Source organism: Tachypleus tridentatus, chromosome 4 (assembly GCF_004210375.1).
Source record: "Tachypleus tridentatus isolate NWPU-2018 chromosome 4, ASM421037v1, whole genome shotgun sequence".
NCBI lineage: Eukaryota > Metazoa > Arthropoda > Merostomata > Xiphosura > Limulidae > Tachypleus > Tachypleus tridentatus.
In genome coordinates this window covers 77,875,573-77,899,965 of record NC_134828.1, presented here as the reverse complement: position 1 = coordinate 77,899,965, position 24,393 = coordinate 77,875,573, and the positions used below count along the sequence as shown (strand labels likewise).

Below are 24,393 nucleotides of genomic sequence, written 5' to 3'. Positions count from 1 at the left end.
CTCCAACCAGTAGTTTTAGGTGTAGTAGGTCTCCATATTCTATAACAAAGTAATTGTCTTCAGATTCTGCTTCTTTGACAGCCACACCTGTTATGTTCATCTATACCTTAATAGCTGCACCTGCAAGGTATTACTTCCGTTCAAAGTTCTTTTTTGACAAATTGGCATGGTAGACCTCAGTCATCCTACCCACCTTCACTTTATAGTGTATTCTGTTGACCATTTCCTGTACTGCAAAAAGTCCTTTCCGCTGCCAGGTGAGTTTGTTGTTGGCTGTGGACAGTAGAACTAAGACCTTTTGTTCGACCTCAAAATATTGGTTCTTGACCTTCTTGTTAAACAAGTACTTCTTACTACCTTTGACAAGTAGAACTGCTTTGATAGGTTCTGTACGACACTTCTTTCTAGTTCTTTGTTTGTAAGTCTCTCTCTTCTTTGTCTTGTGCTTAACTGTTGCTCAGGCACTTTCCTGAAGTTTATACAGATAAGAGTCTTCTGCACTTCCTTCAGCTCCCATGAACCTACAATTACAATGTCACTTTTCAAGACTTTAAGAGGCTTGATACCTTTATTGCTCTTCTTTTCTTGAGCTCTTGTGGTTACTGCACATTCCACATTAATCTTTTTTTTGTATAGCTCCTCCAAATTTCTACTACCTGGTATGTTTCCAATCACGAAGTTGTATATTGATATCTTAACATATATGGCTTCAAGGTCACCTATATAACATGGAGTATTCACCTTTAGTTTTACTATGAAGTACTTTCTCAGTGTTTAATCAATTAGTATACACAGGCATACCTTGCTTGTCAACTGGTCATCAGATACTAGACTGGTTCTCACTGTTGTATTACTGCACCCAGTGTCTTGTAGAACTTTCAATTTCGTTTTCTCAACAGAGCCTTCACCTACTGGTATATAGAAATTTGTTGACACCTTTTTATATCTCTAAAATGCTTCAATCACTGCTGGCTTTGTTGATCCATTTACTAACTTAAGATGGCCCGGCATGGCCAAGCGCGTTGAGGCGTGCGACTCGTAATCTGAGGGTCGCGGGTTCGCATCCCCGTTGCGCCAAACATGCTCGCCCTTTCAGCCGTGGGGGCGTTATAATGGTACGGCCAATCCCACTATTCGTTGGTAAAAGAGTAGCCTAAGAGTTGGCGGTGGGTGGTAATGACTAGCTGCCTTCCCTCTAGTCTTACACTGCTAAATTATGGACGGCTAGCACAGATAGCCCTCGAGTAGCTTTGTGCGAAACTCAAAAACAAACAAACAAACTAACTTAAGGTGACCATTAGTCATGCACTTATCAATCAGGGAAAGGACATTTCCTTCTTGTGCAAAATATGAAGTGATTTCTTGATTATATTTTTCTGGCAGCAGCATTCATGCTGACAGTCACTTTTGCTTGTTTCCTTGCTAGCACTATCTCTGTAAGTAGCTCAAGCTGCTTTATGTTTACATTTTTGCTGTTGCTTGTTAGTAATGGATTTACACTCCTTGGTAATGTGCTTTATTTTATAAAAATATAGCATATCTTCTTTCATTTGTCAGTTAACCTTCTATCACCTTCAGCACACTCCTGCTTCTGATCAACCACCACTGATTTCAACTTTAACTGAATATTCTTGGACTCGCCGGTTCTACTTCCTCCATGGGCTTCCCTATACTGTTCTGCTAGCTTGATCATTTCGTCCGTATCTTTTGGTGCTCTCTCCTTTGGAAATAGTGACATGTCAGTTAGCATGTAATCAAAAACTATTCACGTATTAGTAGATCTACCAGTCCCTCAAAACTATTTCCATATTTGGCCATGTCAGTCCATCTTGCGAAATACTGCTGTAATACAGTTTTTCCAATATCAGGTTTGACTTCTCTGAATTCTTAACAAATCTTCTTCTGTTAGTTCAAATCATTTCAACAAGACAATTTTTAACTTCTCATAGCCCATGACATCTTCTGGTATCATGTTTGTTTATACCTGTAGGTCTTTTCCTGTAAGAAGTGGGCTGATAAAGACTGCCGAGTGAGTCACTTTTATCCCAGTTCTGAGTTTGTGTGAATCTCTCATATCTTTCCAAGAAAGCATCCATGTTATCTTTTTGATCCTCAAACTTGGGCAGTTTGGGTAGGCTGGTTCTGACCCCATTGTCATTCTTAAATCCTCTTTCTTTCTGTTGGATAAGCTTGATGATCTCAGTTTTGGCTCTTATTCTCTCTTGTTCCAGTCTATCCTCTATCTGTTTTCTTCTTTCTCAATTTGTATTCTCATTCTCGCTTTCCAGTCTTTTCTTTCTCTCATTTCCTTCTCTCTCCTTCTTTTCTTTCAATCTTTCTTTCTCTCTTCTCTGCATATGCTCTTGTCTCTCTAGTTTTTGTTGAACAAACTTTTGTAGTTCACTGTATTTTAACCCAAGATGTTCTTCTCTTTCAGCCCATTTATCAAATATGCCTAACATAGTTGTATAGCATAATTACAAAATCTACATTATTTTACTGCTACAGTTGTGTGTATGTAGAACTTTTTTTTTTTTTTAAGTGTCGTTAATGTCTTCTTCTACTTCTGTTTACCACTGTATAATTCTAGCTGGCTTGCCGAATGATAAGGTTTATTATATGAGTGTTGTGCTGGGATTCTTCTATAGTAGGTATCTGTAACTTATTGGTGATAAATTCGAACAATAAATGGACACCAAACAATCCAATTATTTTAAATTAACATATTAAAAATAAGCCAAACACATATACAAAAATATTTTACACTATAGAATATCACATTCGTATTTAAAATAAAATAATTATTTTTGTCAAAACTCCACTTAGGCTAATTCAATTACTTTAGAATCCAATTAACAAGATTAATTATCTTCCTCATCTTTTTTTAGACTGTGAATCCACTTTAAACTATTGCCGGTTAGGATAATCACGCACAAGCTGGCTGACTTTATATTTTCTTTCACTAAATTACTTTTCCATGGGACAGCGGTAAATCTTCGGATTTACAACGCTAAAATCAGGGGTTCAGTTCCCCTTGGTGGACACAGCCCGCTGTGGCTTTGCTATAAAAACGCACACAAACTCACTCACTAATTATTTTTCTTTGATTAAACTTCACTTTTCCTCTTCTTGACTCGCGCTTGCTTGGTCACCTGTACTTATTTACTGAGGCCTTGAACTTTCCATAAACCACGAGAGCGTCGCTATAATGTAATAATATTCACTTAAAATAGCAGTAAAAATACGGAAAATTTGAGTAATGTGACATTAATAATATTAGTAAAACCTACAGAACAATATAATTGCAAACACAACATGCGATTGGTACAGAGTTACATAACGAAATTTGTTACAACTAACACTTTTAAAACAGTCTATCTTCAACACTCCTGTCTTTAAAATTAGTCATTAAATACTAAATCACAAAACAAAATACATAATTTTTACACTAAACAGTCTTGTATATCCAACAACGTGATAACAAAGATTCTTAAGAGCCAGTATTTGAAGTAAGTGGAGTAAGACTAAAACCAGCTTGTTACTTTTTAGTAGACTATAAGCTTTTCAGAAGGGTTTTTTTCTTTGTTTGTTTTGAATTTCGCATAAAGCTACTCGAGGACTTTCTGTTCCTAATTTAGCAGTGTAAGACTAGAGAGAAGGCAGCTAGTCATTACCACCCACCGCCAACTCTTAGGCTACTCTTTTACCAACGAATAGTGGGATTGGCCGTACCATTATAACGCTTCCACGGCTGAAAGGGCGAGCATGTTTGGCGCGACGGGGATGCGAACCCGCGACCCTCAGATTACGAATCGCACGCCTTAACACGCTTAGTATGCCGGGCCTTTTCAGAAGGTAAAAGTTCAATAGCTAACGCATTAAAAGATTTACAGGAGCAACGGAATGGGACAAGAAACTTTGTTTTCTTTCTTAAAATGTTATGTTTGAGTGAGGGAGGAATGAGACAAAATAGTACATGGATGGAGAAAATGTGTTTTGTGTGTTTTTCTTGTAGCAAAGCCACATCGGGCTATCTGCTCAGCCCACCGAGGGGAATCGAACCCCTGATTTTAGTGTTGTAAATCCGGAGACATACCGCTGTACTAGCGGGGGGCGATGGAGAAAATAAACCTTCTCGATGCAGGCTCAGCTAGAACGTAATGTGTGTGACCAAGTTCGTAACCATCAGAGTTTTCGTACCATATAACTCATAGCAGTATGTATATATATACACAATCAAGGATTATTGTTAATATTACCTTTTTATTACATTGCATAGTCTAACCTTAACTAATTTAATAAATTTGTAATTTTAAGATTTCAGTTACCTACTTTTATGACAATAAATAACGAATACTCGTAAAAACCAAGAAATACCGTACTCAGCTTCAAAAATTCATAAGTCGTCACTCTTTTTTCTCCCCACTTCAAGCATTTTGTGCAACAGTTTTTTAGCAGTTTTAAAAGTAAAATATATTTCAACATTGAAGAAATGAAGCTAGATAAATATGTAAAACAAGTTTTTGAAATTTGCTTGTTTGAGAACTGTAAAGTAAAAAAAAATCTGGTAACATACTTTTAGATGCTGGAAGCTTATAAAATTATTTCAGCACCAAAATATGTTCAGTTACTTTACTGAAACCTTGATAATTTTCTACATTTTTGACATATCGTGACATGTTGTTGTAATTGCATTTTATCAGTATGTATAGAACAATTTTAATCAGTGTTGTAGTTTTTCGGTACATTGCAATTAGTTGGTAAGTCACAGAAGGCTTTAACTACAGGGTATATTTGTGTGTATGCAATCAGAGGGAATTCAATGAGAAAAATAAGTTTTGTGGAAGTAAAATGCTGTCTGTATCTCGTCTTGACCTTTAAGCACTAGAAGTTAGAACTAATTTTATGGTACACGTTAATATATAACTTTTCATCTAATTAGGTTTCCTAAGACAAAATGTATCATAGTTTTTGTGAAGTTTATTTATACAGAATCTCACTCAAACATGAAACTGTTTTTTTTTTGTCAAATTTTAATATTAGACTTATTTGTATTAAATTAAAATAATAAATATATTTGAAAGTGAAGCCATATGTGAATGTGCTTGGAGTTGGTTGTTTTGGAGGAAGAATTTTGACTATGATTCCAAATTTATTGTGTATCTATATAAGACTTGAAAAGATTTTAGTAAAATGTACATACCTTTCCACAAGAATTCCAATTGCAAAAGTATTACTGTTTGAGACATGTCTGTGAGTTGCTGATTTCAGACTCAGTAGTTGTAGTGCAAGATGATGTTCATAGGTGGAATAATGTACTTTGATCACTATACAGTTTGAATATTGTACTTGTATAACTTCTAGAAACCAAGAAATATCTACAGTTTTTTTTCTCTCTTAGTATTGTCTTATATCTGGTGTTTACCTTCCTCTAACACATATTTTTGCTAAATAAGTGATGTAGAGTAAAATGAATAGTTGGTAACTGACATCAAATACATATTGAATGGCACTGTATTAAAAGCTGTTGTATGCATATAGGATTAGCAGAGCCAAGATTTTAGCATATTAGAAGCTACTGCATGAGACAAATGTATCATAAAAGTATATCTGTGCTTAATAAGTAAGTAAACAAGTATGTTCATGAGATACTTACTATTATACTCATGGAACTTCTAATAATTAATTTGACCTATCAGTAAAGGTGGTAATAAAAATATTACTTAAGTTTAATTGATATAAAGTCAGCTTGAGACTGCATGGTAAAAGAATTAATTTATCTTTCATCTTTATTTTGTAATATTAGGTTACTAAATAACACTACAGATAATATTTATTCTGGTAGTTATGATGGAAACAGACTCTTTATGTTTAATGTAACATTTTGTCTATTTAAAAGTAAGATATAATTTACATTACTTTGCAGAGTTTTCTTATACTCCCATACCTTGAGATGGGCTATATTGTTTTTGAAATTGAAAACAAGGAAACTTATTAATCAATATATATGTCTAACATTTGTGATAAAAAAAATAACAACAACATGTAAATTCCTTTATTAATATCACTGAATGGATGCTGTTGAACTTAGTATACACAGAAAATTTTATATTTCCAGTGATCTTCTATTTCCAGTTTAAGAAGTTTTAGATTTGAACAAATCTTATTTTTATGACTTTAAACTTAGATGATGATGAAAATTTAAAGAAATGTGGAAATGTGGCTGGCAGTTAACTTTTTAAAATGAAATTTCAAACAGTTGCACTTACACTTGTAGTTCAGAATATGGGAATTTGAAGAAATGCTTTGACTCAGTGTGTATACTAAGTAAAATGAATTTTTAATTTTTTAGATTGGGAAAGCATTTCAAAGTACAGAAAAAAAACTTCTGTGTATCAGAGCAGGTAAAAGCTGTTTAATGTTTTATACTTTAAAAATATTAGTTCAGAATATTGGAATTTCAAGAAATGTTTTGATTCTGAATGTATACTGAGTAAAATGAATTTTGATTTATTAGACTGAGAAAGCATTTCAAAGTATAGAAAAAAACTTCTATGTGTTAGAGCAGGTAAAAACTGTTTAATGTTTTATACTTTAAAAAATATTTCTTTTATTATACATTTTTACACTGGTTAAAGGTTTTATTAACACAATAATTGTGCATTTTAAAAACTTTTTCTTATCAGTAATATAGCGTAAAGAATATTCGGTAGATCTCTTTTTCTCTTTTTGTTTGTGATGTAATCTTGTTAGATAGAAAAAGAGTTTGGGTATCTTTGCATGCACATCAGTATACTCAAAGGATTCTTTAAATAATAATTTCCATTTTACATATAGGCTGGCGTAGGTGTTTTCTAATTTATAATATTGTTAGCTAACAAGCACAAAGTTTTACAAAGGTCTGTCTGTGCTCTGCCCACCATAGGAATTGAAACCTGGTTTCTAGTAGTATATGCCTGTAGACATACTGCAATGCCACTGGTCATCCTGAATTACAAGAACTAGTTATGATTATTGAGAAAAACTGTTTATCATTATTTCGAACTATTGACATGATTTTTTTTTTCAGTATATTGGTTATCTTGAGGTGAAGACATCTATGAAGAGCTTATATTTTGACACCAGATCACAGATAGCTAAGTAAGTGAACTAACTGGCAACTTTAATTTACTTTTGTTTACATTTTATTATTTTTTGTGTATACATTATTGCATTCATTGTATTGTATGTACTATAGTATTATTATATACTTAACTAACTATATTATAATACTTTTTTTTCAAAGTTAGTTGTGGCTATAATACTAACTTATTGCATGTTCATAGGTTCATTAACTTTTTAAACAGTCAGTTTGATGTGTGTAAGAATATTAGGTTCATATTTTATTTAATACTTTACATATTGTACAATATCAACTATGGTTAATCATAACACTCACAGATCTGTAATGTGTAGAACCAAGGAATTGTTTTAACATAACATTCTGAGACAAAATGATACCTATTGGTCCATCCTTTAAAGTAAACTAAAAATATTAATAAATAAATGAAAAAAAAGTCTTAAACTCAGTCCTCATCATTCATATACTTATCAAGCTTTCTTTTAAACTCATATTTACTGCCTTCATAACATCTGAAGGCAACTATTCCAAAGGTCAGTCACCCTGTAAGAAAAATGTGTCTTTGCTGAAGATGACTCTTACATGAACAAAATTTAGATTTGTGTCCCATGGTCCTTCTATTCTTACTGTTAGATATGAAAAAAATTAGGTTTTGAAAAGTCCTGTTCTACAGGATTTTTTGTACTTTTATTAATACATAATTTAAGCTGTAAGTTGAATCAACTTATAGTGCAGAACTACATGTGTAATATAACAGCTATAGAAATATTAAGATTGGCACACCATCACAAAAACCTAGAAATTTTGTGACTTAACAGCTGAGTTAACATATCCTAAACCTCCCAGTGACACAGTAATATGTCTGCAGACTCATACAGCTAGAAACCAGGTTTTGATAACTGTGGTTGGCAGAGCACAGATAGTTCTTTGTGTAGCTTTGTGCTTAATTCCAAACAAGCAAGAAACATATCCCAACCATTAGTTTCAGTATTCATTTCATAGTATTAATTGCAGTGTTTGGCAGGACTCTTAATCTACAGCAATAATTTTATATTGTTCAAAATCCAATGAAGAGAAAGCCAAGACTTAAAGCATGTAAGATGCAGCAGCGTAAATGACTAAAACATAAAATCTGAGTTTGGAATTTACCAATATCCAATATTAATTTCTTCAGAAAAAATGTGTAACATACTATTCTTAATATAATTATTCAATTTGCAAATTAAGAAATGTCTACCTTTGATTTATGTTTGTTCACATTTATCTCATGAACATGTACAAAGAAACAGGTGAAGATAGTGACTAAATATATTATTTTTTTGAAACATTTTGTTTATTGGCATTTAATAGCATGAACTGATTGTTGTCTATAAAAATAACTGAGTATGATAATATTATTATCATATATCATAACTGTTGGTAAATGGATGCTTTAGGTAAAAGTCATTTCTGTTAAAATACCATGGACAAAAAGAGAATAGCTTATAAATATGAAAGGTATTTTGTGTAATAAAAACCATTTTTGTTTTTGCAAGGAATTTACACTTTGTCAGAACTTATTCACTAACTCCTTGCTGGAGATAAATTCAACTAATAACGTGTTAGAGCTTTAATCCATTATTTTTAATGTTCATTATGTTGGTGTGTTATAGTTTTCAAATATGGCATATTTGCATTGTTTGTTTTTTCCACAGAAAATTAATCTTTATTTTTGTATGATTTGAAATTCTTAGACTTATTTTTCCAGTATATTTTTTTATTTATCAGATGTGTTTCTGTATTCATTTTATCACAAGAGCTTGTGCTTTTGATGAGGCTTAAGTATCGTATACTGAGGCTGTTTTTGAATTAGAATGATTAAACAAGATACAGTTTATGTGCTGAAACTGGGCAAATTGTCTCCCATTTCTTTATTTTAGGGAATGTATAAACAGGGTTTGTGAAGCTGCTGGTCTCAAAATAAGCAACAAGAAGGGAAAAGTAAGCTCACAAAAATTCCTTTTTATATAATTTTTAAAAATATTTTATATATGATACATGTGTGTGTGTATATATATATATATATATACCATACTAAAATTTAAGACGTTTGTGTGATTTAGCAATATACTTGTACATTAAAATCTTAAGTTCGATGAACATAAAGAATAAATATGCATTTTGCGTTGTTAGACTCGACCACTTATTTGAGTAGAGCTTCAAAAGATGAAAATAAGAAAAGGCAAAATAAAAAAAAACTTTTTTTGCATTTAATAGAGAAAATGTGAACACCATGAAATTAGCCTAAATACTAGCTGGTCAAAAGTTTAAGACCATACCAAAAAAGAAGTTCTAAACAGGGTAGAAAATGCCCAACAAGAAGTCTCAAGGTCTTTTAAGAAATTTGCAACAGCAGTTTTACTACGCTTAATCTCACCAGTGATGGCATGTTGAGAGAGGCCTTGCTTTTGCAGCTCGACAATTCTGCCACCTTCAAACTCTGTCAACTTTTTAGCCTTTACCATGTTTTTACCCAATGTAACACAGGAGATGTCAGTGGGAGATGTTGACAACGCTAATGCTTGAACACAAATGACTAAATTTCGTTACGTGTCTGACGATTAACGCTTCGTTTCAGTATGGTCTTAAATTTTTGACCAGCTAGTATTTAGGCTAATTTTATAGTGATCATATTTTCTCTATTAAATGCTAAAAAAGTTTTTTATTTTCCCTTTTCTTATTGTCATCTTTTGAAGCTCTACTCAAATAAGTGGTTGAGTCTAACAACGCAAAATGCATATTTTTTCTTTATGTTCATTGAACTTAAGATTTTGGCAAGCAGGGTATAACAATCCATTTTTGACATAGAGCATTGGTGCAGAATAATCTATTCTTGATTTTGCGCAGGAATATGTCTTACGTTTCTTTCACAAGATACTAGTTTGATCAAATAAATGTTTAAATATAAATCGGAAAATGCTAACAGTGGTGTTGTCGCCTAGCGAATGTGTTTATTTGTTTATGAATTCCGCACAAAGCTACATGAGAGCAATCTGCGCTAGCCGTCCCTAATTTAGTAGTGTAAGGTTAGAGCAAAGGCTAGTCATCATCACCCACTGGATAGTGGGATTGATCATAATAGGTAAACATGTAACGAAATTTAGTCATTTGTGTTCAAGCATTAGTGTTGTTAACATCTCCCACTGACACCTCCTGTCTTGCATGCAAAGGCTAAAAAGTTGACAGAGTTTGAACGTGGCAGAATTGTCGTGCTGCAAAAGCAAGGTCTCTCTCATCGCTGGTGAGATTGGGCGTAGTAAAACTGCTGTTGCAAATTTCTTAAAAGACCCTGAGGGATACGGAAGGAGAATTTCAAGTGGTCGGCCCAATAACATTTCGCCGGTGTTGAGCAGGAGGATTCGACGGGTTGTTCGGCAAGACACCAGCCGATCGTCGAACCAGATTAAGGCCCTTACGTACGCAGAATGCAGCTCAAGAACAATAAGACGATATCTATGAGAGAAAGGCTTTAAAAACTGTAAACATCTTCAAAGGCCATGTCTACTCCCACACCACGATACAGCTTGGTTAAACTTTGCTGTGAAGCATCAAACATGGGACATAAAAAATGGATCAAGGTTTTGTTCTCTGATGAGAAAAAATTAACTTGAATGGTCCAGATGGCTTCCAATGTTACTGGCACGATAAGGATATCCCATCAGAGATAGTTTCTACATGACACAGTGGAGGAGGTTCCATCATGATTTGGAGTGGTTTTTCCTTCCATGGAACAATAGAGCTTCAGGTTATACAGGGGCGTCAAACAGCAGCTGGTTACGTTAGCATGTTGGAGAGAGCATTCTTATTGACTGAAGGCCCTTGCTTTTGTGAAAATGACTGGATCTTTCAGCAGGACAATGCTGCAATCCACAATGCCCACAGGACAAAGGAGTTTTGCATGGTGAATAACTCACTTCTTTTGGATCATCCAGCATGTTTGCCTAAACTGAACCCCATTGAAAATGTTTGGGGGTGAATGGCAAGGGAAGTCTATAGAAATGGACGTCAATTCCAAACAGTGCATGACCTTCGTGAAACTATCTTCACCACTTGGAATAACAATCCATCCAGCCTTCAGCAAGTGCTTATATCGACCATGTCAAAGTGAATGTTTGCAGTTACTCGGAATGATGGCTGTGCAGCTCACTTCCGAGACATCTTGTTGGGCATATCCTACCCTGTTTAGGACTTCTTTTTGGTATGGTCTTAAACTTTTGACCAGATAGTATTTAGGCTAATTTCATAGTGTTCACATTTTCCCTATTAAATGCTAAAAAAGTTTTTTATTTTTATTTTCCCTTTTCTTATTTTCATCTTTTGAAGCTCTACTCAAATAAGTGGTTCAGTCTGACAATGCAAAATGCATATTTTTTCTTTATGTTCATTGGTGTTAAGATTTTGGCCAGCAGTGTATAAATTTATAAACAAAAGATTTACCAAAGGTCCAGTTTAAAATGCTTGGCTTAAATTTTGGTTTTACTAATTTATTTTTTAAATTAGGCATGAATAAACAATATAGGTATAAATTAGAATTTATTGATTTCTATTTTTACCAACAAGTACAGGATGATAAATACTGATTTAATTCACTCTAATAGTAGAACTAGTTTGTCTTCAGATATTACTGATAAATTATACCTGCTGGGTAGGAAAGTTTATTATTGCTAGCATTTATATGTACAATGTTTTATACTTATAGCAAGTATCTTAAAATGTCATCAAGGTGAAAGTACTGATGTTCAGTTTCTTTGATATTTAAAACTGGTAAATCAGTGAATCTTTTGGATAAATGAGCTCAATATTTTATGTGTTCTTGCTTTAAAACATGATTAAATGGGTCTACAAGTATTAAACCATTCTTATCTAACTTGTTCAATCTGTAAAACACTAGGTATGTATCAGGTGTTAGCAATTTAATATAAGATATATTTTAATCTTCAAATAATAGTAATAAGATAATATGAGTTGTTCAAAGTTACCATAAATAATCATTTAGTAGCCACTTTTTTGCTCAATTTAGTGCTCATTTGGGGTACAAGCAATAACAGATTCTAATCTGGGAGAAGCCAGTAGCCATCCAAGGCTCTAGGGTGTGGCTGAAGGATGGGTCTAGTTAGTGAGAGAAGATAGATGTTTTAGTCATGTGGTGAAGTAACTTAAGATGTTAAAAAAATGATCCACTAGCTTTTGTGCTAGGGACTAATCTTATATCATAGATGGTAAAGCATATGTATTTGATATGCAAGAGACACAGGGTTTGATTCAAGGATATGAAAAACCTGGATGACTATAAAATATATAGAAGTTTTAATAAACAGAGTGGTATCTATATGGATGTTTGTGTACAGGTGCTGTTGCTTCAGTTGATCAAATGTATTTTGATTTTTAATTTCACAAGCTAGTGATTAATGTTTAAAAATGTATGTGCATGAATTGGTGTACAGAACCTTTGCATTTTAACATCTATGAAGTTTTGAAACAAGTTGGAAATAAGCAAGTGGAATATTAACATTTTTATGTCTGTGAAATTTCAAATAGGTTGATAAACGAATAAATCAGATGTTAGCAGAGAAACCAAACATAGATTATGCTGGAGTAAATGTCAACCTTACAATCACCAGTTCCTACCTCAATTTGGTAATCATAGAATCAGGAGAGGTTAGTAGTTTAAAAGTGTCTTAAAGTATTTCTGTTTTCATTATGCTTGTTCTGTTGTTAGATATATTTGAATTTCAGTTATACAGGTGTTTAGAACTAGTTATGGAATGAGTTATATATTCTTGTTTTTTAGACTTTATGTAATATGGTTAATAACATACAACCTAAAAGCATTGCATTTTATATTTTCACATCTCAGAAAGAATACAATAAGTATTTTTAATATGTGATAATTAAAATTCCTGGTTAATAAAATCAAAGTAAAAAAACCATAAAAATTGCTTTCAAAGAAACTAATTAATGTAAATTTTCTGAATATTAGAATATGTTGTTATAACATTAAAACAAAAATTAACTTAAAATATGACAAAATATTATATTTACAGATTATGGTCAACCATGAAATGCCAAACATTTCCTTTGCATCAGGAGGAGATGCTGTAAGTTGATAATAAATATACATTTAGATTTTGTAAAATAGTGTATATGTGTGAGTGTGGGTACATTTTTTGAACTGGAATGTGATATTTTTCAATATTACAAGAAGTAGATTTATCTACAACCGTATTTTAAAACAACATAATGAAAATAAAATGTTTCAGGTTTAGTTAATGCTTGGGAATAAATAACAAAAACAGATTTGTAGGTTACTGAAGTAATGAAGGAAAATTATGTGTATTTTAACTCGTGCTTAGTACTAGACTTTTGATGGTAATATATAATATATGGAAACTGTGTTGCCAAATTGTGTTTCAAAATATTCTACTGGGAAGGAATGAAAAAGAAGCACAATGTATAGGTTTTTAAAGGCTTTAACTTTAAGATTCCCAAGTTTTAACTTCATGTTTCTGTAGTAAATCTGGTATAATGATTGGTCCATTTTGTTTTTTGCTATTCTATATTCTGCATGATTAATTTTTTTAGGTTTTTATTGCAAATAAAATAAGTTTTGTTGCTTTAAATAGAATTATGAGTGTATGATCTTAAAATAAGTATAAATACGGAGTAAAAACTTAATATCTAAATAATTTACAGTCTGTCAAGTGATAAGTCATTAAAAAATAGTTCAGCAACTGAAGTTCAACATTGTAGCTTCTTAGCTATTCCACATAATACATAAATTATTTCTGTCATTTTATACTTACCTCAAATGTTTTATTTCTATAATAAAATAAATGTATAATTAAACCTATTGGGTGTATTAAGTTATAGAAAGATATGTTATAACTAATTTAGAGCTATAGTTTTGACTTGTATCAGTTGTCTTCAATCTAGTTAAGTTGGTGTAAGGAATGTCATAATTAACTGAAGCTTTTTATCACCCACCAGTTAGTGAAATATACTAACTGACCTCATGTTTTTGTACACTGCCTTTACAAGTGTTTAATTACATGTAGAAAGTGGCAATGACTTCACAGCTTTATAGGTAATTTTAATTTTGCACTTACTTGGTAGGTTGTTGTATGGAACTGGTGGCATTTTTAGCCTTGGCATAGCACCTCATAAAATGGCTCTGAGTTTCTCAAGTATAAATTTTTAGCTTATAGCTCCATCATCTCTGGATAAATTTGAGATTTAATTACAGTTTTGGGCTCAGGAGGTCAAACCCTTTCAATTGACGTATTTGCTTTACCCCTAGGTTTCATATATTATGGTTCTCCAATCCTGCCTAAAACAGTTTCAGTTTGAGGGTAGGCTGGTAGAGATCCTGATGAATAATATAATCAAATTGGGTATGTGCATGCTATATGTTCAGTATTGCTGCTAATAAAAAGGAAAAAAGATCTTGTAAATTAATTTACTCTAATCCTGCCTAAAAGAATTTCATGTGCTATGTATATTGAGGATTCCATCTTGTTTTATCATCAAACTAGTTACGCTTATCATGACTGATATAGGTCTTAATTGTAGACTTAGCTGATTTTTGTATAGGTTTGTGTTACCTATTGTGGGGTTAATATATGTTATATTACTTTCTTCAAACTCGTAGGTTTAGAAATTGTGAGTGCTAGATCTAACTGGAAGTAGATAGCTTCTTAAAATTCTTTCAAAGTGGTAGTATAGAAATAGAAATAAAACATAGTAAGAATAGTTGTTCACATACTAATACTAGAATAATGCTAATTCTATTGTAATATTAGAACTACTAACTAGCTGGAATGATAATGTGCATAACATTATATATAACATTTTTTCACAAATTGGTTTCCAACTTCTTTTGAATTGAAATAAATAGGAATAAGAAGATGTTGGTAGCTTAGAAACTGGAATAAATAAAATGGTAGAATCCTATTCTGATACATTATGGCTAAAAAGAGAATAAAAAAGTTTTTATATCATGGCTGAAAATAAGGAGGAAAAGGCATTCAAGTACCATAGTCATGATGAGCATCTTAAGGTGGAGTTTTAAATTGAAGAAAGATATTATTGTGGTTTTTCAAATCACAAAAAAATGTATTTTAATGAGCTAATTAGCACCTTTTTCAACTGTTAGAAAAATAGCAGAGGTGTATCATATAGTAGAGAATGTCCAGTTGGGGCAGATCTTTTCCCAAGGATATTTTATCTTCATCGTTTTTTAATACATTACATAAAAGGTCTAATAAGAAATGATCCAAATAATGAAAATACATTTATTTGCCATCTCTGGAATGGAATTATCTAATCTTAGATATGTTTTGTTTTTTAAATATTTAGCTACTTGAACTCACTTATATAGGTGAATTTCCAACTGAACAAATATGTTTACAGGTGCATAATTTGTTATCAATTGCAACTATGTAAACCTGGGCATAGAGAAGGAGAGGAATAGAATCCTAAAGTTCATAATGATAAATGTGTAGAATTAGAAAAACAACAAATCATGCTGATCCTTGAATGGAATATATACCAACTGATAAAATACATTTTATTTACTATGTTTGTGCCCCCCAGTGGTTCAGTGGTATGTCTGCGGACTTTCAACGCTAAAAACCAGGTTTTGATACCCGTGGTGGGCAGAGCACAGATAGACCATTGTGTAGCTTTGTGCTTAATTCAAAACAACAACTATGTTTGTCAGAACTTTTGTCAGATAAAGTTTATTAGAGTTTATTTTGAATCATATTTTGTAATAAATGTTATCTGAAATATTAAAGATGTTAAAAATAACCTGTGGACCACATATTGTTTCCTTTTCAATTTCCTGATTACCTGATAACAATAGCTTTTATAAATTAAGATATTATAACCTACTACTTTCGTGTTATTCTGTAAACATTTTGAGTTTACATATTTATGTATTAGGTTTTTTTGAAACACCAGTAATAAGTAATTTGAAGTTGCTAGCTTAACCTTGTGTCTTATTCCTAGGATGCATTAGATTTTGTTGCCTATGTTGCTAAAGATCCGAGTTTTGGCCGAGCATGTTTTGTACTTGAGTGTGGTGGTGGTTTAGCACAAGAAGTCATTACAACTATAGGTCAAGCTTTTGATTTGAGGTTTAAAGAATTTCTCCATAGAGTGCCTCATGCCATAGATTTACATGAAAGGTAAATTCCATATTGTTTATCAAACATTAAAGTGAGAAGATTAGTTTAATTAGTTCATACAATTTAAAATGAACTATGAGAACAGACGTAAATTATGTTAAGTTTAGAATTTAAGTAATCGTATTTCATACTCACCTGTAGAGAAATTGGCTTTGTGTTGGGTAAAGAAAAAGGGCTATACCATTAATATTTTTGAGTAAAAAGCAGAAATGGCTTGGCTGTTTAAATTATATACTAAACAGCAATTAATGAATTGTTTTCAGAATTGAAAACATAGTTCAGTATACTCAAGTTTTGTATTAACATGTTGAACAGATTTATCTTTTGGGTTTAAAATGAACTATGAGAACAGACGTAAATTATGTTAAGTTTAGAGTTTCAGTAATCGTATTTCATACTCACCTGTAGAGAAATTGGCTTTGTGTTGGGGAAAGAAAAAGGGCTATACCATTAATATTTTTGAGTAAAAAGCAGAAATGGCTTGGCTGTTTAAATTATATACTAAACAGCAATTAATGAATTGTTTTCAGAATTGAAAACATAGTTTAGTATACTCAAGTTTTGTATTAACATGTTGAACAGATTTATCTTATGGGTTTTGTGTGAAACTACGGTTAATTAATACATAGTAAACTCTTGAACATGTGTAATGCTTTTTAAGAATGTTCTTATGCATTAGAAATGTTGTATTCTTTAAAATTTTTCATGTATTGAATGTTAATTTGTTTTTGAGAAATGGAGTCCAGATACATGATCATCTACACGATGATAAGCTTTTCATAAATAAAGAAAATTGTGTCCTAAAATACTGATAATATAGAACAACAAGTAGATGATTTTAAAAACCCTTCTAATTTTTCATAAAGGCTAAATCTACCAACTTTTCTAATGTTAATAGATTTCTTCAGTTTTTAACTTCAAAATCCACCCTCAGATTTTTTTTTAATAATCATATTTTTTTTTAAAAGCAGAAAAAAATCAAAGCTTTAGTTAATATTAAGTTAAACTCGGCTAAAAATCAAACATAGTACATTTGTAAGTTTTTATTTCTAATGTTTATTTTTATAGCACAGTTCTTGTAGTCTAATGGCATAAAAAAGGAGGGCTAGGACTTCCAATCATCTTTTTAGGTCTGTTGAGAAATTGGCTTTCTGTTAGGCAAATAAAAAAAATGAGAATGAAAGATAAAATGCTCAAAAAAATGTTTGACTGTTCCCAGAAACTGTTTATGCCCAAACAAAGAGGCACATACAATAGCATATGTATATTTGTTGATGTAAGCCTAATTATAGACAACTTATCATGACTCTTTTGGTCTTTGGTACAACTGCATGAGTTTGTGTCGATGTGATTCACTTGATATTGTCATAACTGAAATAGCCTATTATTACACTCTTGGTTGTTAATAATGCTAGTATTCAGAGTCCATTCTGTTCCTGGCTATCAAAACCTTATGTGTGGGAATACATTCTAATATTAAGTGGCTAGTGTTTAAAGCTTGTATACTGATATGTTAGTGTTGTTGCTTGCAGTAGGTATATAATGCATTTTTTTAAAAAAACATAAAAAGTGTCTGAAAGTCTGTCTCTACTGTTTTTGAAACTGCATGTTTTCAGTATTTCAAAAATTATTGTTGTAGTTACAAATACTGGAGTTCTATTCAGTAACAGTCATTTAATGAGCTACAGCGATCCTCTGTATAGATCTTGCTGAATGGCACAACATTTGGGTCTCTCTTTTTTTTTTTTTTGCTATAGTCCTGATCAATGAGTATCGCAATAAAAAGTTTACAAGGACCAAAGTGGAGTGTTTAGTTACCAGTTTGACAACAACACCATAGAGACATGAAGCAAGTATCATGTAGATGTCCTAGAGCGAGGTGGCTGTACATGAATCCACACAGATAGGGCATCAGAATATTTTTTTCTAGCAACAATAGAAGCTGTCAAAAACTAAAGAATCAGAGCAAGACTCACAAGAGTTAGATATAAAACAGAAAGAATACCTCAACTTCAACTCTTTATACTTGAATTTTGAAGAAAATACTCTTACACAAGGTAAGGAGGATAATCATGTGTTTAGTTATATCAACTGATTTATTACAACATGACATGAGGTGTGTGGAATGTCATCAAAAAATGTTGAAGTTCAGAGTGAGTTAGAATTGGTCAATTCGAAACAAGTAATCAGTAGAACAAAAGAGAAGCCCAGAGAAAAAGAGGAATTGGCTGATGATTGCACCAAGACCACAGCTGCTGTGTTTTCTGAAAAAAAGAAAGAGTTGAGTTTATCTATTATACTGCTGGCAGTACAGGTAATTTTAGTTCCACTATTACAATATTGCCAGAGGTTGATAATCAAATTCCACAAACACTGTTAGATGGTCAACACAGTGCTAAGGAAACTGCTTATAATACTGCTGTATTTGCCCCAAATTGAAAATATCCACCAGATTGATCGTGTTTTATTGGGAAAACAAATGCCATACAAATCCTGAAGCCTGTTTTTTATATGTCTTTGCCAACCAAATGCAGTTAGATCAGAGTTTTAGAAGTGCAAATTGAGGCTTGTATATTCATTTCATAAATCATGGTATTTCATGCAGGGTAAGGTTGGAGCTCCTGTAAGGAGAGTGTTATCCTACCGATGAAATATTCATTCTCTATTCTGTCACATTTATCTCCTGTTTGGAAATGCTTTACAAGAAAAGAATTCTCATACTGGGAGTAGAGGAAGCAAGCACAAACGAGTAATAATAGTGAAACCTTCACTTTGGCACTGTTACTGTCACAACTAATTATGTTGCTCAAGATATTGTAAACAGTGCCAGATTAACTTAACCAATTGAGCCTCATTTGGGGTCCCTTAGATATTTCTACTGTTGTGCTTCCTCATCTACTGGCTGGCTTCACTTGGTGGTTGGATCAGAATAATACTATCATCAGAGTTCTTCTTCCACTTTTTCAAAATATTATATATATTTTTACAAATGCTTCACTTTTGGGTTGGGGTTTGTAGCTTAATGTTCAGGAGGTTTCAGGCCATTGGACACTGGCCACTTTGTCCCTGCATACCAACATCTTGGAATTGCTGGCAATCCACCATGCTTTGCTTCACTTGTTCAATATTTGGGGGTATACTTCTATGATGGTGTTTTATATTATAAGTTCTTTGTTTCCAAATTATGAATCTTTTCTACTAGACACACAGCCATCAAATCAGATTGTTAGCATGCCATATTCTGGCTGTTCTAAATCTGGTCACAGATAATTTGTCTGAGTCCAACTTTATTCTTCTGAGTGATAATTAGGCCTGCAGATGTTTCTGGAGTTATGGATTCATTGGGGTATTCTGGATATGGATGGTTTTGCCACATATTACAATACACAGCTTCAGTTGTAATTTTGGTTTCTGAGCAGACTTTTGATCTCACTTCCTTTTCCTTCCACCCTTACTTGTCCTTTTTTTGAACCTTTGTCTTTGTGTTCCCTTAATCACCTTTTCTTAACATTCCTATTTCTCTTATTATTGGCTGGGTGGCTGGTGGCATTCTGAAATTTTTGTGATTGACAACTTGTGCTGTTGCACAGTTCCCGTTTTCTCCTCTTCCATAACTATTCGTTTTTGCCCAAAACGTTTGTTGTTAGGAAGGATAATTTTAGTTTCTCTCCCATTTTGTTATCCTTCATTTACCACATTTATGATAATTTGGATCCTGACAGCCTCCTGTGTCTAGTTCAGGCCTCCTGATGGTATCTCATTGCACCTGCTCCCTTTCATAATTCCCATAACTCTTTGTTTATTCCATGAATCCTTCCATGTTATGTGACCTCTCTCCCAGTACCCTTTCAGGTTGGATCCACCAGTTAATTCACTGATGAATTATTCTGTTTTGCCTGAGAAGTGTTACCCTTTTATGGTATTTTCTCATCAAATCCATCATCTCCCCATGTCCCTGGCTGTTTGTTTACATCTTCCTTTGGAGGGTATCATTAGGGATTTTATACAATTGTTTCACATTATATCACATGGCTGTTTCTTGCTTAGGAAGTTTTTGTTTACCTCTCATTTTACACACTGGCAATGTTATGACTGGTGAGTACTTTGTTTTCATTATTTCTTTATTTGCAGGAGTCTTTTGCTACTGTATTTTGGGTCTCATTTTGTGGCAAGTGGTGTCTGACCAGGTATACATTTTTATTTAAAACCCACACTGTCCATATTGTTATCAGATACATTTTAACTCTTTCTACCATTGACTTAACATACAATTGCTGATGCCCCCAGTGTTGGTTGTGTGTGTACAGTCAATTGGCATGATGCCAACCTAGTTATATTGTAAGATTAGATTATGCACAGTGTAGGAGTGGGTGTTCTGTAGGACCACAAGCATTTCTCTCTAGTGGTTTTTTTCTTCATAAATATGTTTGCCCCAACATTAAAGAAGATTAAATATTAAAGAAGGTGGAGATTTCTGCTCATCTCTGATGCTTTGTGACATTGAGACTCTTCCTACCGTGAACCTTATGTACAATTTCAGATGCTGCCAGATTTTGATTGAATGACTTCATTGGCACAGTTGCTCTGCTTTTCAAGATAGGGTATTATGGTCACCTTTTGCATTGCCTCTCATGATGCAGTTCTCCAGGTTCTGCAATAAACTTGTTTGTCTCCTTTTAGACAATAATACAAGAACAAACAATGTATGAAAATTAAATATTGTATACATTCAAGTGTGAAAGTGAATTTTGACAAGATTTGCATTAACTTGTCAACTTTTATCCTTTGCTTAGGTATTATTAAAGTACTTTTTACAGATGAAAACAGTTGTAAAAGTTATGGTGTAAATGTTGAAATTGGAAACTAGTTAGTCTGAAAGTTGATATAAAAATCAAGTCAATTCCAGATGTTTTTCCTTGTATTCTTCTTACTTATCTATGGTGACTCAAAATCAGGAGTGTATAAAAATTAATATCAGATCTCTGTTTTTAGCAGTAACTGCCCAAAAAGCTTTTAACAAATACCAGAATGCATCAGTTAAATTGTATGAAGAGAGACAAAAGACTCAATGAAACACTATTTATACATATAATATCATAAAGTTTTAGATTAAATGCCAAAAGGCAGCAAATTGTTGTAAACCAATAAGTGTAATAATTATTATAAAAATCAAGTTAACTGCAGATATGTTTTCCCCATTCCTCCTAATTTTTCCATTATGGCCTTTGGTTTTCAATGCTTCACCAACTTTTAATGTTTAAACCACAACTTCTAAAGTATTATAATGTATATAGAAATAACATTTTATGAAGTGGTATTGTGTGTCTCATTTTTCAGCTCAGTTGATGTGTTTGGGTATTGAATGAAAAGCTTTTTGGACAGCAACAAGTACAAGATGGAAGATAAACCTGAAATGCTATGTTTACACACCTCTGATTTTGAGCCACAATGGACAAATAAAGGGGACTGTGGAAGGCTTTTTCATTACAGTTAAATTGATTTTTATTAATGTACTTAGGTTTATTGTTATAACTGTAAAACAGTTACAGTAGAGTATAAATTAAATATTAGATTATGAACAAATTGAAACTGATTATTTGCTTGTCTTATGCACAACCACAGGATGGAGAATCGTAGTTTCAGTGATGGTAAACCATTTTGCACAGATGACTCAGAATGCTGTAATGACCTCCCAGATAAACCACTTCCAGTTCCACCCTTACCTAATTACTTTACAACCACCCAAAACGTTGGAGAGTCAGTAAGTTGAAGAGTTGAAATATTATCATCTCAGTTGCTCTGTAATTTGGGTAACATGAAATCAAATTAAAATTCTTATAAAAATAGCTTTTACAGCATTCATATATATACAATTAAACTTTTATTTCAGCTGCTGTTTGATCCACTTTGGAAGTCATCATCAAGGTGGTGATGATTTCTGGATTGGATTAATAGCAACTCCAATAAAACATTTTGATTGAAAATCTGTTTTTAAGAATCTTTATTCTATTGCATCATTATATGTTTACAAAGTATTTATATCCAGTTTCAAATTTGAGATTTAAAATAATAAAATAATGCTGGTTGTGTATTTAAAATATATTAGAATTTATACACAAGTTATAATTTAAATATTACAAAACCTTTAAAAAATTACATGTAATTATAATTTCTGTTCATACATTCTTTATTTTATAGAAATAGTTTGAATAATATTATTTCATTTAGAAGGAAGTTTTATCTTAAGTTTGTTTAATTAATCTTTGACATGGACATAAATGTTTCAAGTAGATTTATTACTTATCAAATGTCAAAGTTGCAAAAAGTGAATAAAGAAAAATAATAATAGCACACATTTAAGATTTCTTACATAAATAAATAGCTTGGTCCAGTGAAATTGTTTATTTACGTAAGAGCAGATTGGCTGAGTTACTCACTATATAAGATATGACATCTTGCTCAATTTTTCTTTGTTCGCAGGCAGTACATTATTCAGTAGTCAAAAAATCTCCATTATCTTCCACTCTTAAATATTCGATAAGCCAATCAAGGCAATATACAGGATCACAAGAGAAAGAGAATATTAGTTCACATGATCATATAGAGATTGTACAGGAAAAATCTCCTCTTCTTCCCAAAAGAACCAAGCCAGGTAAGGATTATAATCAGAAGTGATCTCTTTAATTTTGATAATTACCTTGTATGATAATAGTAGCTATTCATGTTCATTGATGCCCTCTATATAAAAACTTTTTCTTTATGCATGCTGCAAGCTCTCTGCTTGCCCCTATTTGGATTGGAAGTTTCTGACATGTCTCTCATGGAAGTTATCACGTGTTACCTCTTAATCAATAGGAGCTTGACATGATCAGATGTCAGATGTGGTTCCTCTACCAAACCTTCACTTCTTGTACAGCAGCTGTTAAGTACAGACATTTATTTTTTGCTTAGAACTTTTCCTGTAATACTTCATTTAATTTTCACTTTAATTTTTGTTTATATACTTTAAACCCAGTTTATTGTTGCTCTGTTTTTGCACTTGACAAGTTAATATGGATTTTGTGAGTTATGAATTCCAAAATCAACATTACTGCTTCAGATATCACACCACCAACCAATATTTCTCTTAGGCCTCAGGTGGGGGAAACACAGTAGTGAATCTTTCTTTTTTATATGTCAGGAGGTTGAACATTACATGGATCACCCTTTATCTCCTGACATCATCTAGACTCCTCAGGATTCTGCTGAAATAATGAGCATTTTGATCATCTTTTTCCCTCTCTGTAGTTCACTGCTATTTCCTAATTTCAGCCAGAAAATTCCCCTAGGCCTACATCTGAGGTTTGTGATGCTTTGTCTCTTTTCCTTTTATCTTACACCCTTCATCCTTTCTTGTTGTGTGAGCATTCTTCTCAATTATATTCAGTATATCCTCCCTCTCCTGAAATTCAAATCAGCATGTTATGGTCCCTGAGAACCTCTGACCAGTGCACTCTTTCTTATTATGGTATAGACTTTCTGTTTTTGAATCAACAGTAGTTGGGTTCCTTATTACCTTTCTGGGAGGGGGGCTCTTGAATCTAATGTTAGTCTCACACATGCCCAATATTCTCACCTTCTCAAGTATTTTGATTCTATACATCGACTTTTGAAGGTTCTTCATAGAAAACCTGAGAAATTTTTACTGGGATCCTTCACTTCATTTTCTCCACATTAACCTATATATTGTCCTCAGTTCTGGTGTTACATACAAGGTTTGTTTGTTGTTGGTACCTTAGAGGTCAGGCCTCTGTTTTGGCTTGTGTTAATTTACAATTCTTGCTCCCTTTTCTAAGATGTTACATCTTTTATACCATCCATGACAATATCAAACTGCAAATAGCATCAGCCCACCAGCAGTCTATCATTTCTAATTTAGTTGCTCATTTGTTTTAGTCAGAGCCTTCTGTGCTTTCCATTCCTGTTTTCTTCATCCTTCCTCTCATTATCTGTTCCTTTGACTCCTGGTACTTCCTTTTTTTCTGGGTCATTGACAAGGTACCACCT

The 24,393-nt window shown here is 32.7% G+C and overlaps 1 protein-coding gene across 4 annotated transcripts in view; it reads left to right on the top strand.

The window, feature by feature from the left end:
* Positions 1 to 24,393, top strand: part of LOC143249500 (SHC-transforming protein 1-like) — a 55,622-nt gene that overhangs the window by 12,081 nt on the left and 19,148 nt on the right. Inside the window, exons 1-9 of one of the 4 annotated variants that reach the window (XM_076499440.1) lie at positions 5,126 to 5,253; positions 6,353 to 6,404; positions 7,070 to 7,140; positions 9,040 to 9,100; positions 12,698 to 12,817; positions 13,204 to 13,257; positions 16,169 to 16,347; positions 21,970 to 22,108; positions 22,828 to 22,999. In XM_076499440.1, coding sequence (XP_076355555.1) covers positions 5,141 to 5,253; positions 6,353 to 6,404; positions 7,070 to 7,140; positions 9,040 to 9,100; positions 12,698 to 12,817; positions 13,204 to 13,257; positions 16,169 to 16,347; positions 21,970 to 22,108; positions 22,828 to 22,999 — 961 coding nt within the window. In that variant the 5' untranslated portion in view covers positions 5,126 to 5,140. Of the gene's footprint in view, positions 1 to 5,125; positions 5,254 to 5,576; positions 5,624 to 6,352; positions 6,405 to 7,069; positions 7,141 to 9,039; positions 9,101 to 12,697; positions 12,818 to 13,203; positions 13,258 to 16,168; positions 16,348 to 21,969; positions 22,109 to 22,827; positions 23,000 to 24,393 lie in introns of those variants that run through there. The other 3 variants (XM_076499441.1, XM_076499442.1, XM_076499438.1) reach the window with 3 other exon arrangements.